General features: G+C 70.7%; 1 protein-coding gene across 1 annotated transcript; it reads left to right on the top strand.

Moving 5' to 3' along the window:
- Positions 1 to 2,187: 2,187 nt before the first annotated feature.
- PEA15 (proliferation and apoptosis adaptor protein 15) lies at positions 2,188 to 10,272 on the top strand. The gene is made up of 4 exons (XM_067313286.1): positions 2,188 to 2,268; positions 8,006 to 8,179; positions 9,194 to 9,349; positions 10,176 to 10,272. The coding sequence occupies exons 2-4, from the start codon at positions 8,008 to 8,010 to the stop codon at positions 10,238 to 10,240; spliced, it is 393 nt and encodes a 130-aa protein (XP_067169387.1). The 5' UTR covers positions 2,188 to 2,268; positions 8,006 to 8,007; the 3' UTR covers positions 10,241 to 10,272.
- The last annotated feature ends 1,420 nt before the right edge of the window (positions 10,273 to 11,692 follow it).

Raw genomic sequence — 11,692 nt, 5'->3', positions numbered from 1 at the left:
GTGCGAGCGTGTTGGGGTGTGCGCGGGGACAGGCGAACACGCACACACGTGTCCGAGTGTGCCGGGCCAGGCGTGGTTGTGTGTAACGTGCCCGAAGCCTGGTCCAGCCCCGGGGCCGTTTGCCAGAGCCGCAAATCCTCGTGCGCGTGCCCTGCGCACCCTTGCACACCCGCCGCCCTCCTGCACGCACCCTCACACACTCGCAGGGCCCCGCACGCTCGCACGCGCAACCCACCCGTGCCCCTACACCGCCCCACGCGCCCTGTGCGCGCCCACACGCCCTGCACGCGGCCTTGCACACCCGTAGCCCCTGTGCACACCCGCAGCCCCTGTGCACACCCGCAGCCCTTGCACGTGGCCTTGCACACACGCAGCCCCCGTGCACACCCGCAGCCCCTGTGCACACCCACACCCCTTGCACACAGCCTTGCACACCCGCAGCGCCTGTGCACACCTGCAGCCCTTGCACATGGCCTTGCACACCCGCAGCGCCTGGGCACCCTCACACCCCCTGCACGTGGCCTTGCACGCTCACCTCCCACCCAGGCACCCACCCCCGGGGGGGGGGGGACCAGCCGGGTCCCCCCCCCCCCCCGAGGGTGCCAGCGCCCCGGTCTGGGGGGGAAGTGAAAGGACCAGTTTGAGCCAGTTCCTCTTTCTGCCCCCACCCCGGGGCCTTGCGGGGGGGGGTGTGACAGAGCGGGGGGGGGCCCGTGGCTGGAGACCCTACAACACCAGGGCCCCAGCTGCCCCCCCCCCCACGCTGCAGGCTCCCTCGCACACCTCGCACCTTCGCCCCCCCCCCAAGCCGCACTCACGCTCAGACTGGCACAGCCGCCCCCGCGCTGCCATCGCACTTGCGTGTCTCCCGCCGTCACCCCCGCGCTGCAAGCTCGCTCGCACGACGACCCCCCCCCCGCGCCGCATTCACGCTCGCGTCTCACGCGGTCCCCCCCCCCCGCACCTCGCACGATCGTCCCACAATCAGCCCCACGCTGCCGTCGCACTCGCACGATGGCCCCACTCACACCCCCCCCCACAATCAGCCCCGTGCTGCGTTCACGCTCGCGTGTCTTGCACAGTCAAGGCCGCGTTGTGACAACACTCGCGCAGTCACCTGCACAAGGTGTTGCTGCTTGCATCCCCTGTGCAGTCGCCCCACACCGCGCTCACACTTATGCAAGCACCCCTATGCTGCAGTCTTGCACAATCACCCCAGCGTTGCACTCGCACTCGCACAAGCGCTCCTACACTGGCATCTCGCTCGCACAACCACCCCCACACTGCAATCTTGCTCGCACAATCACCCCAGCATCGCACTCGCACTCGCACAATCGCTCCTACACTGGAATCTCGCTCGCACAACCACCCCCACGCTGCAATCTTGCTCGCACAATCACCCCAGCATCGCACTCGCACTCGCACAATTGCTCCTGCACTGGAATCTCGCTCGCACAACCACTCCCACGCTGTAATCTCTCTTGCCTGGTCACCCCACAACCGTGCACCCAGAAGGGTTCACCACCGCACAACCGCAGGTCGGCACAGTCGCAGTCACACCCGCGCCCCCTGCACGCTCACACCCTGCTCACGCTCAGCCCTTGGCACACCCACGCCCACTCACACTGCCCCTCAGTCCCCACTCACACTCGCCCCTCACAACCCCCCACTCACGCTCGCCCCTCCACCCCTCACTCATTCTCACCCCCCACTCACACTCAGGCCTCGCTCACACTCACCCCACAGCCCCTCTCACTCACGCCCCCACTCACACTCATGCCTGTCACACGCCCCACTCAAACCCAACCCCCACTCACCCTCCCCACTCACCCCTCAGGCCCCCACTCACGTGCCTCATCGCACTCACCTCATCACCCCCCCTCCCCACTCGCACCCCCACTCACACGCGCTGCTCACTAACGCCCCCCACTCGCAGTCGCCCCTCACGCCCCCACTCACACTCGTGCCTTAGTCACACTCACGCCCCCACTCACACTCACCGCGGCCCCGCCGCCCCCCGGCGGCAGCGCGGCCCCGGGAGGCCCCGGCGCGGCGGCCCCGGTGCGGGTGCCGGGGGCGGCGGCGGCGGCGGGGGGCGGCCCCGGGGGCGGCCCCGGGCGGGGAGGCGGCACCGGCCCCGCCCGCTCCGGCCCCTCCCGCGGCGCCGGCAGAGCGGCAGGAGCGCGGCACCGAGCGGCCGCACCGGCACCGCCTGCGCCCGCCACCGGCCCCGGCCCCGCCGCCGGCACCGGCACCGGCACCGCGCCGGTAAGTGCGGAGCGTCGCGGGGGCGCCGGCTCCCGATCCCGATCCCGCTCCCGCTCCCGCTCCCCGGTGCCGGGCGCGGCCGCCCGCGGGTACCGGCGCTCCCAATCCTGCCCTTTCCCCCCGCCGGGCACGCGCCGCCCCGCAGAGCCCCCGGGATGCCCCCCCCCTCCGGTAACCCCCCTCCGGTAACCCCCCCCCGGTAACACCCCCCCCCCGCCCGAACCCCCCCCCTCCGGTAATCCCCCCCCCCGTTGGCGATGCCCCTCCCCCGTAAGGGTAGCGGTCCCCCCTCGGTGGAAACCCCCCCCCCCGGTTGAGATGCCCACCCGGTAAAGGTGCCCCCCCCCGGTGGAGATCCCCCCCCCCTCCGGTAATGCCCCCGGTGCCCGGGCAGCGCCCAGCCCTGTCGTCCCCCCACCCCCGTCCAGCACATCCCGGCCCGGCCGGGAAGGGGTTAACGGCGGAGGGTGCCCCCCCCCCCCCAGTGTCACCGGGGGGTGCCAGCCCCCCCCCCCCGACGCCACCCCCGGGTCCCCTCTGCCCCTTCCACTTCCCCTTTCGCCCCGGTGCCCGCGGGGGGGGCCCGAACTCGTGACCCACCCGCGGCTGGGGGGGGGGCAGGGGCTGAGCCGCTGAGCCCCCCCCGCACTCGTGTCACCCCACGGGTCCCCTCCCGGCACCCCTGCTTTCATGGCAGGGTCCCCTGGGTGGCACCGGGGGGGGTCCCCATCCCCACCGGTCCCCTCGGTGCCACCCGGTGCCAGTGGGGCACAGGGCCCCCATCCCCACCGGTCCCCTCGATGCCACCCGGTCATGGGACCCCCCCATGTCCACGCAGTCCCCTTGATGCCAGCCCTGTCCCCCATCTCCACCTGGTCCCCTTGATGCCACCTGGTAGAGGGGGGCACAGTGTCACCCATCTCCACCTGGTCACCTCGATGTCACCTGGGGCCAGTGGGGCACAAGGTCCCCCATCCCCACCCTGTCCCCTTGATGCCCCCCTGTTGCCTTAATGCCAGCCTGGTCCCCCATGTCCACCCGGTCCCCTTGATGCCTCCTGGTACCCCGGGGCGCTGGGTGTGTCCCCCATCTCCCCCCAAGTCCCCATGGTGCCACCAGGGATGATGCCAGCCCAGTCCCCCCATCTCCACCCTGTCTCCTCAATGCCACCTGGTCCCCTTGGTGTCCCCTGGTCCCCTCGACGCCAGCCTGGGGTTCCCCATGTCCACTGGGACCCCTTGATGCCCACCCGTCCCCTTGATGCCACCTGGTCCCCTTGATACCAGCACGATCCCCCATCTCAACCCAGTCCCCACGGTGCCACCCGGTCCCCCGTCTCCACCGGGTCCCCTCGATGCCACCCAGTCCCCACAAGTCCCCCTTGCCCACCCGCTGGGGGTGCCCTGGCAGGACGGGGCGCCCACCTCGACACGGGGGGGGGCCGGGGGCGAGTGGCAGCACTGGGGGGGGGGGGACAGGAGCGTGATGGGGACACTCGCGTCGGCTCCGTGCCTCAGTTTCCCCCGGCCAGGGTGCCCGCTTCTCCGGGAAGGGCGAGGACAGTGATGGCCGACGGTGGCAACGGGTCCCGCCACCCTTGCGCGGCGCCGGGGCACCCGAGCCCCCCCCTGGCCGGCCCTGGGGGTGGAGGAAGGGGGGGGGGGAGAGAGTGAGGAAGAGGAGGACGGAGGAATGCGAGGGGAAAGGGAAGCGCGAGGAAGCCACGTGCCCCTGGGCCGGGCCGACCCGAGGGGCCGAACTGGGCCGCGTCGGGGCCGCCGGAGCCGCCTCTTCCGCCCCGCGGCCCAAGGAAGGGGAGGGCTGGGGGGGGGCACACGGATCATTTCCCCCCCCCCCGGCTTGTGCCCGGCGTTTCCGGGCACGGCAGCGCCCGGAGGCCAGACGGACCCAAGGGGGAAACTGAGGCACGAGGTTTTTGGGGGGGGGGTGGCTGGCTGCCGCCCAGCATGTTGCTCTCCCCAAAACAGTGCCACGTGCCCCCCCCCCCACGCACACACACACACACCCCCCGAGTGACACTGCTGGGGGGGGGCACTGAGCGCCCCGGGGGGGGGGGGGGCCTCGCACGCCTGGGCACCCTCCCTCCCTGCCGGCATCTCGCCCGGGACAGGGCCGCGGGAAGCTGGCTTCCAGATGTGCCCCAGATGTGGCGCCATGGCGGTTCCCGGGAGCGCGGGGCGGCAGGAGGAGGCAGCAGCCCCCCACCCCCACCCGGGGCAGGCTGCACCCTCGGGGCCCCACGCGAGCCCCCCCCCTCACCCCCCCCGTGGGCTGCGGGGCCGGCGCTGGCACGACGCCGGTGCTGAGGCCAGCGCAATCCCGGCGCCGCTGCGCCCTGCAGCTCCGGGCGCCTCTGGGTGGGTGCTGGGTGCCGCCAGCCCACCCTCACCCCCCTCCCCCCCGGCAGCCTCCAGCCGCTTCCTTGCATCCCACAGGACAGGGGAAACTGAGGCACAGGGGGAGGCGTGAGCTGCCCCCCCCCCCCCGCAGCCGCCTCCATCGCCCCCCCCCCCGGGCTCCTTTCGGGGTGGGGGTGCACCCAGGCATCCTGCTGCTGCCCGAGCCCCTCCTGCTCCGACCACTGCACCTCGCTGCCCTCCTTTCCGGGGGGGGGGACATTTGGGGGGGGGGGAGCGGGCACGGCCATCTGTCACCCCCGCCCGCCCTGTGGCCGCCATCCGGGCTGAGCCCCCACCAACTCGGTGCACGGCCCAGGCAGCCCAGCAGCGGGACGAGCCTGGTCCTGCTCCAGGCGTGACTCAGTTTCCCCGGGGGGGGGGGGAGGGGGGGGCAGGGTGACCGTGTCCCGCCGTGTCAGCGCTGCCATTGTCCCCCGGCTGCACAAAGGTCCATTGTCCCTCGGCCCATTGTCCCCCTCGGCTTTTGTTCTGGGGGGGGGGGGAGCGGGAGTGATGGGGGGGACTAAAGGACGCAGGACGGGGATGGAGGGAGCGAGGAAGGAGGGATGGAGGGAAGAGGGGAGGAAGGTGAAGGAGAAGGGAGGGAGGGGGCCGATGGAGGGGAAGGGACGGATGGGGGGGGGACGACGGGGGCAGCGATGGCCTCGCCGCCTCCTCCCAGGCCCGATTATTTCCATCTGGCCGCAGGAAATCCGACCCGGCCGAGCGGCTCCGGCTGCGCCGGATCTCGGCCCTGTTCCCCCCCCCCCCAGCTCCCTGGGGCCCCCCCATCCTCGGGGGCCCCTCGGCATCAGCCTCTTGTCGTCGTCCCCCCCCGTGCGACTGTGGCACCCCCCAAAATCATGGTGTGTGTGTGTGTGGGGGGCAGGTTCCCCTTCCCCTCCTGCCAAGGGTTGTGATTGAATCCAGGCGTCCTGGCTCCCATCGCCGGGAGCGTGTGTCCCCCCCTCCCCCCCCCCCCCAAACCCCGCAGAGGGGCCCAGGCGTCCGGCTCCGTGCCCCCCCCCCAAAGCCTCCCCCCTCCTCGCGCGCACCTGTGCGAGCCGCGATGGACGGAGCGAGGCAGACAAAGGGAGGAAGGAAAGCGCCGGGCCGGGAGCCGCCATCCTGCCCCCCCCCCGCATCCTGCTGCCCCCCCCCCCCGCGCCGCCGTGGGATTTAGGGCAGCGCCGGCGGGGGATTACGTGGGCCCAAACGGGGTCACGAGCCCCCGTGTCCCCCCCCCCCCCCCCAGCACCGGCTAAGCAGCTTGGCCGGGGGGGGGGGCAGGCCATGGTTACCCCCGGTGTGGGGACCCCATTGCTTTGCCCCCCCCCAGGCGCTGGGACCCCAGGGGAGGGGGCACCCATGGCCCCCCCCCCCCAAGCTGGCATGTGGGGACCATGGTTTTGTGTGTGTGTGTGTGTGGGGAGGTCCTTGTCCCCAACTGTGAGGCCCCCCCCACCAGGAAGGGGACCCAGGAGTCCTGCCCCCCCCCCATAGTACTGGGGGAAGCCTCGTGGGAGGGTTGGGGGGGTCAGTGCATCCGTACCCCCCCCCCCTTCCCTGCGTGTCCGGAGGGGGCGGGGGGTGTCCCCAGCCCACGGCGTTGTGAATGGGCCCCCGGGGGGCCACGCCCCTCATGCATATTCATGAGCCTATTTGCATGGGACCTGTGAATGGAGGCGGGAGAGGGGGCTGGGCCCCTCCCCAGCGGGGGGGCCCCTGTCGTGTCCCCTCCCCCCCCCCCCGGGCCCCGAGCTGGCACCTGGCTGTGGGGACAGACCCCCCCCCCCCCCCCGCCCCGGGTGGGGACAGCAGCTGGGACACCCTGCGGCTGGGTATGGCACCAGGGTGGTGGGGACGGCACGCGTGGCACCCTGGGGTGAGGACAGCGTGCAGGGTGCTGGGTGGGGACGGCACGCGTGGCACCCAGGGTGGGGACAGCAGCTGGGGCACCCTGGGGTGGGAACAGCACCCGGGCTGGTGGGGACAGCAGCCAGGGCACCCCAGGGCGGGGATGGCACAGATGGCACCCTGCGGTAGGGACGGCGTGCAGGGTGCTGGGGACTGCAGCCAGGGCACCCCAGGGTGATGGGTGGGGGGGGGGACCTTGATGCGCCTGTGTCTGGCAGTGGCTCCGGCAGCCCGGGGGGTGATCGTGTGTGTGTGTGTGTGTGTGTGTACACAGGTGCCGGGGGTGTGGGCGGCTGTGCGCGCATGCGTGCACGTGCGGGGTGTGCGCCGCGGCGGGGAGGTGTGCGCGCGTGCGGCTGTGCCTGGCAGCGTGCAGGTGTGGCGTGGGGTGTGTAGAGCAGGTGTGTTGGTGCCGCGCGTGTGTGTGTGTGTGTGTGTGTGCGTGTGCCTGTGCGCTTGTGCCCAGCAGCATGTGCTTTGCGCCCGTCCCTGCCAAATGACGTGTGTGCATGCGTGTCCCTGTGCGTGTCCCTGCACCCTGCAAGGGGTGTGTGTGCATGTGTGTGTGTGTGTGTGTGTGTGTGTCCTGGCCCTGGGGGCACCCGCGGGTGCTGGGGTGTGTGTTGAGGGGGGGGGAGGGGACACACCCAAAGGGAGGGTGCATCATCGCCACGGCAACCGCATCCCTGGGCAGTGGTTGCCACGGCGACCGAGGCGCAACAGGAGATGGGTGACAGGGACCCAGGGACGGGGACAGGCTCAAGCCTGACACCCCCCCCCCCCCCGTGTGCATGCATGAGCAGTGTGCAAGGGGTGAGTGTGCGCAAGGCCAACGTGTGCATGCAAGGAGCTCGGTGTGGGGGGGTGTCTGCAAGGCCAGGGCGAGCGTGCAAGGAGCTCTGTGCAAGGGGTGGGTGTGTGCAAGGCCAGGGTGTGTGTGCAAGGAGCACCGTGCAAGGGGGGGGGGGTCTGTGCAAGGCCAGGGTGAGCGTGCAAGGAGCTCTGTGCAAGGGGTGGGTGTGTGCAAGGCCAGGGTGTGTGTGCAAGGAGCACCGTGCAAGGGGGGGGGTCTGTGCAAGGCCAGGGTGTGTGTGCAAGGAGCACCGTGCAAGGGGGGGGGTCTGTGCAAGGCCAGGGTGAGCGTGCAAGGAGCCCCCGTGCAAGGCCGGGGGGGGGGAGCGGCGCCAGCCCCCGGGCGAGCGTGCAGCCAAGTGGGCGCTGACGGCACCGAGTCGGGCTCAGCGCGGCCCCGGCCCCTGTCACATCCCATGAGCGTCACATACGTCACGGGCCAGCGGTGGGGGGGGCATGCGCTGCGCCGGGCACGCGGGGCGGCACGTGGGCCCGGGCCGCGGGGGGCTGAGGCCCGGGCAGCTCGTCACGCGGGTGCCTGTGGCCAGCCATGGCCGAGTACCGCAGGCTGCTGGAGGAGCTGGCGCAGAACATCACGGCCGAGGACCTGGAGCAGCTGAAGTCGGCGTGCAAGGAGGACATCCCCAGCGAGAAGAGCGAGGCCATGGCCACCAGCCACGACTGGTTCGCCTTCCTCGAGAAGCACAGCAAGCTGGACAAGGGTGAGCCGCTCCCTATCCCTGATTCCTGGCCCCTGTCCCAATCCCTGTCCCCTGCCCTGGTTCCCCTCCCTGTGCCTGGCCCCATCTGTGTCCCTGGCTCCTGCTCCAATCCCTGTCTCCTGCCCTTGTCCCCATCCCTGTCCCTGGCCCCTGCCCCAATCCCTGTCTTCTGCCCTGGTCACCATCCTTGTGCCTGTCCCCATCTGTGTCCCTGTCCCCTGCCCCAATCCCTGCCCCTGTCCTGGTCCCCCTCCTTGTCCCTGTCCCCTGCCCCAATCCCTGTCCCCTGCCCCTTGCCTTGGTCCACATCACTGCCCTGTCCCCTGTTGCTGTCCTGCTCCCAGTCCCTGTCTCAGTCCCTGTCCCCTGTTTGTCCCAGTCCTTTTCTCTGTTGCCACCCCATCCTGATGGGGTTGCCTCAGTCCTGATCCCTGTTCCCTGTCCTGGTCCCCAATTCCTGTCCCTGTCCTGGTCCCCATCCCTGCCCTGATCCCTGTCACAGACCTTGTCCCAGCCTCCATCTGTGTCCCTAGTCCCAGTCCCTGTCCCCCGCTCCTGTCCCCTGTCCCAGCCCTGTCCCCGTCATGGTCCTTGTGTCCTGCACTTGTTCTTGTCCTCATCCCTTGTCCCCTGCCCCATCCAAGTCCCTGTCCCCGTCACACAACTGACCCCCTCCACGAGCGGGTGCAGACACGGGGGGGGGGGGGTCACGCGTGGGCACGCAGCGTTCAGGGCCGTGCACAGGGGCGCGGAGGTGCGCACACACGTGTGCAGGTGTGCGCACACCCGCCCGGACAGGCACCCCCGCACACACAACGTACACACGCTCGGGCAGGCAGGCACACGCGTGTGCGAGCACGTGCACACACACGCACGTGCAACGCAGCCACCCCTCGCGTGCCACAGACGGGCCGGCGCGCGGGCGAGGAGGCCCCCGCGGGCGCTTGTGCGCGCGTGCGGGTGTGCGCGCGTGCGGGTGTGCCCGCTCAGGCGCCGCCGCCTGTCGCCCCGCAGACAACCTGTCCTACATCGAGCACATCTTCGAGATCTCCCGCCGGCCCGACCTGCTCACCATGGTGGTGCAGTACCGCACCCAGGTGCTCAAGATCTCCGAGGAGGACGAGGTGGACACCAAGCTCACCCGCATCCCCAGCGCCAAAAAGTACAAAGGTGAGAGCTCGCCGCGCCCCGGGCCAGGGCCGGGGACCCCCCTGTCCCCCAGGGCAGTGCCAGGACCCCAGGACAGCACCAGGGGACCCCCATGTCACCCAGGGCAGTGCCAGGACCCCCATGGCAGTGCCAGGGACCCCCTTGTCCCCAAGGGCAGTGCCAAGATCCCCAGGGCAGTGCCAGGACCTCCAGGGCAGCACCAGGGACCCCCCTGTCCCCAAGGGCAGTGCCAGGACCTCCAGGACAGCACCAGGGACCCCCCTGTCCCCAAGGGCAGTGCCAGGACCTCCAGGACAGTGCCAGGGTCCCCCTTGTCCCCCAGGGCAGTGCCAGGACCCCAGGACAGCACCAGGGGACCCCCATGTCACCCAGGGCAGTGCCAGGACCCCCAGGGCAGTGCCAGGGACCCCCTTGTCCCCAAGGGCAGTGCCAAGATCCCCAGGGCAGTGCCAGGACCTCCAGGGCAGCACCAGGGACCCCCCTGTCCCCAAGGGCAGTGCCAGGACCTCCAGGACAGCACCAGGGACCCCCCTGTCCCCCAGGGCAGTGCCAGGACTCCCAGGGCAGTACCAGGGACCCCCCTGTCCCCAAGGGCAGTGCCAGGACTCCCAGGGCAGCACCAGGGACCCCCCCATCCCCCAGGGCAGTGCCAGGACCCCCAGGGCAGTACCAGGGACCCCCCTGTCCCCAAGGACAGTGCCAGGACCCCCAGGGCAGTGCCAGGACCCCAAAGCTGGCCCAGGGTCCCCCCGACACCTCGGGGTCCCTCTGGCAAGGGGGGGGGGGGGAGACAGGCGCCACTGACCCCCCCACCGTGTCTCGGCAGACATCATCCGGCAGCCCTCAGAAGAGGAGATCATCAAACTGGCCCCCCCGCCCAAGAAAGCCTGAGGGGGGGGGGACGAGGAGGAGGAGGAGGAGGAGGAGGAAGGCTGCGGCCCCCGTGTCCCCCTGCCGCCTCTCCGGCCCCGGGGCGCGGGCAGGCGGGGGGGGCAGGCACGGGCACTAACAAAGTCTTAGCGCCCCCCCGGGCCGGGCTGGGGCCGGGGCGGCTCTGCGTGTGCGTGCGTGTGCGTGTGTGTGTTGGGGGGGGGGGGGGGCTTTGCTATTCCAAGGGACCCCCCCCCCCCAAAAAAAACATTGCTGGAAGGGGGGGGCAGGCATTGGGACCCCCCCCCCCAAAGCCAGTGCCAGGGGTGGGGGGACAGGGACCAACAGGACATCGCGGGGAGGGGACGAAGGACAGGGCACGTTGCGATAGAGGAGAGCAGGATTGAAGGGGCTTGGGGGGGTTCTTTGCTGACCCTCCCCCCCCCAAGACAGGATGGAGGGTGGACTGAGTTTGTCAGGCCTCAGGCCTTTCGGGGGAGGGGGGATGTACTGTGCCCCCCCCCCCCCCGTCCCAAACGGGGCTGTGGGTAGCAGTGGGTTGGAGTGGAGGAGGTGACGGTGGCAGGGGGCAGTGAGAGGTGACCCCCCCCCGCGTGGGGGCAGCGATGTTCAGTTTTGGGGGGGGGGGGGCAACCCCAGACCCCCCCCTCCCCAGCACCCTGGTGCCCTCATTCCCCCCCCACCCAGTGCAATGGGAGAGCCCCCCCCCCCAACCAGCCACACTGACTTATGGGGGGGGGGAGCTCCCAGGCCCCCCCAGTGCTATACTGGGAGGGGAGGGCGTTGGACTGGGGATGCTGGGGAGGGGGGGGGGGGAGACGGGCACAGCCCCCACCGATGGGGTTACAGAGGGTTATTTGGGGTTCAACAGCTCTAGCTACTAACCGGGGGGGGGGGGGGGGAAGGGGAAGGGCTAGCGAGGGGGGGGGGCACCGGAGAGAGTTTATGTTAATATATTTTATTTAATAAAAGCTAAAACCTGCAGAGCGCCTGTGTGCGGCCGCCGGCTCGTCTGTGTCCCCGTGTCCCCGTGTCCCCTCCTCCCCTATTTATTGTCTCCAGGACAGGGACCACGTCTCCCCCCCCCCAAAAAAAAAATACCTGTGCGTGTTTCTTGTTGCAAAATGACTGTTCGGGACCACCCCCACCCCCCCCACGGTGAGATCCTGGGTGGGGGGAACCTGGGCACTGGCACCGCTGGGTGGCCCCCCCCACCCCCCCCTCGCTGTCCCCTGCCCGGACACAGGGACCCTTCGATGGCCCCTGCCACCTCCCCCCCCCCCACGGCCCCCACCTGCTCCGACCGCGCTAACTGTGTGTACATATATCTTATAAATAGATGTATATTAAAGCCGCTCTGGAGGGTCTCGTGGATCTGTAAGGGGGGGCTGGCGAGGGGGGGGGACACATCTTGGGTGAAAACGCAGCAAAAAAGGGGTAAAATAGAGCCAG

This window comes from Apteryx mantelli, chromosome 31, assembly GCF_036417845.1.
Source record: "Apteryx mantelli isolate bAptMan1 chromosome 31, bAptMan1.hap1, whole genome shotgun sequence".
NCBI lineage: Eukaryota > Metazoa > Chordata > Aves > Apterygiformes > Apterygidae > Apteryx > Apteryx mantelli.
This window is presented reverse-complemented; position numbering and strand designations above follow the sequence as displayed.

Excerpts from the sequence above, each read along its gene's own strand:
- PEA15 (XM_067313286.1), top strand. The coding sequence starts at position 8,008 with ATGGCCGAGTACCGCAGGCTGCTGGAGGAGCTGGCGCAGAACATCACG. Across the intron at positions 8,180-9,193 it reads GCACAGCAAGCTGGACAAGG|ACAACCTGTCCTACATCGAG; the intron begins GTGAGCCGCTCC and ends GTCGCCCCGCAG. Across the intron at positions 9,350-10,175 it reads CAGCGCCAAAAAGTACAAAG|ACATCATCCGGCAGCCCTCA; the intron begins GTGAGAGCTCGC and ends GTGTCTCGGCAG.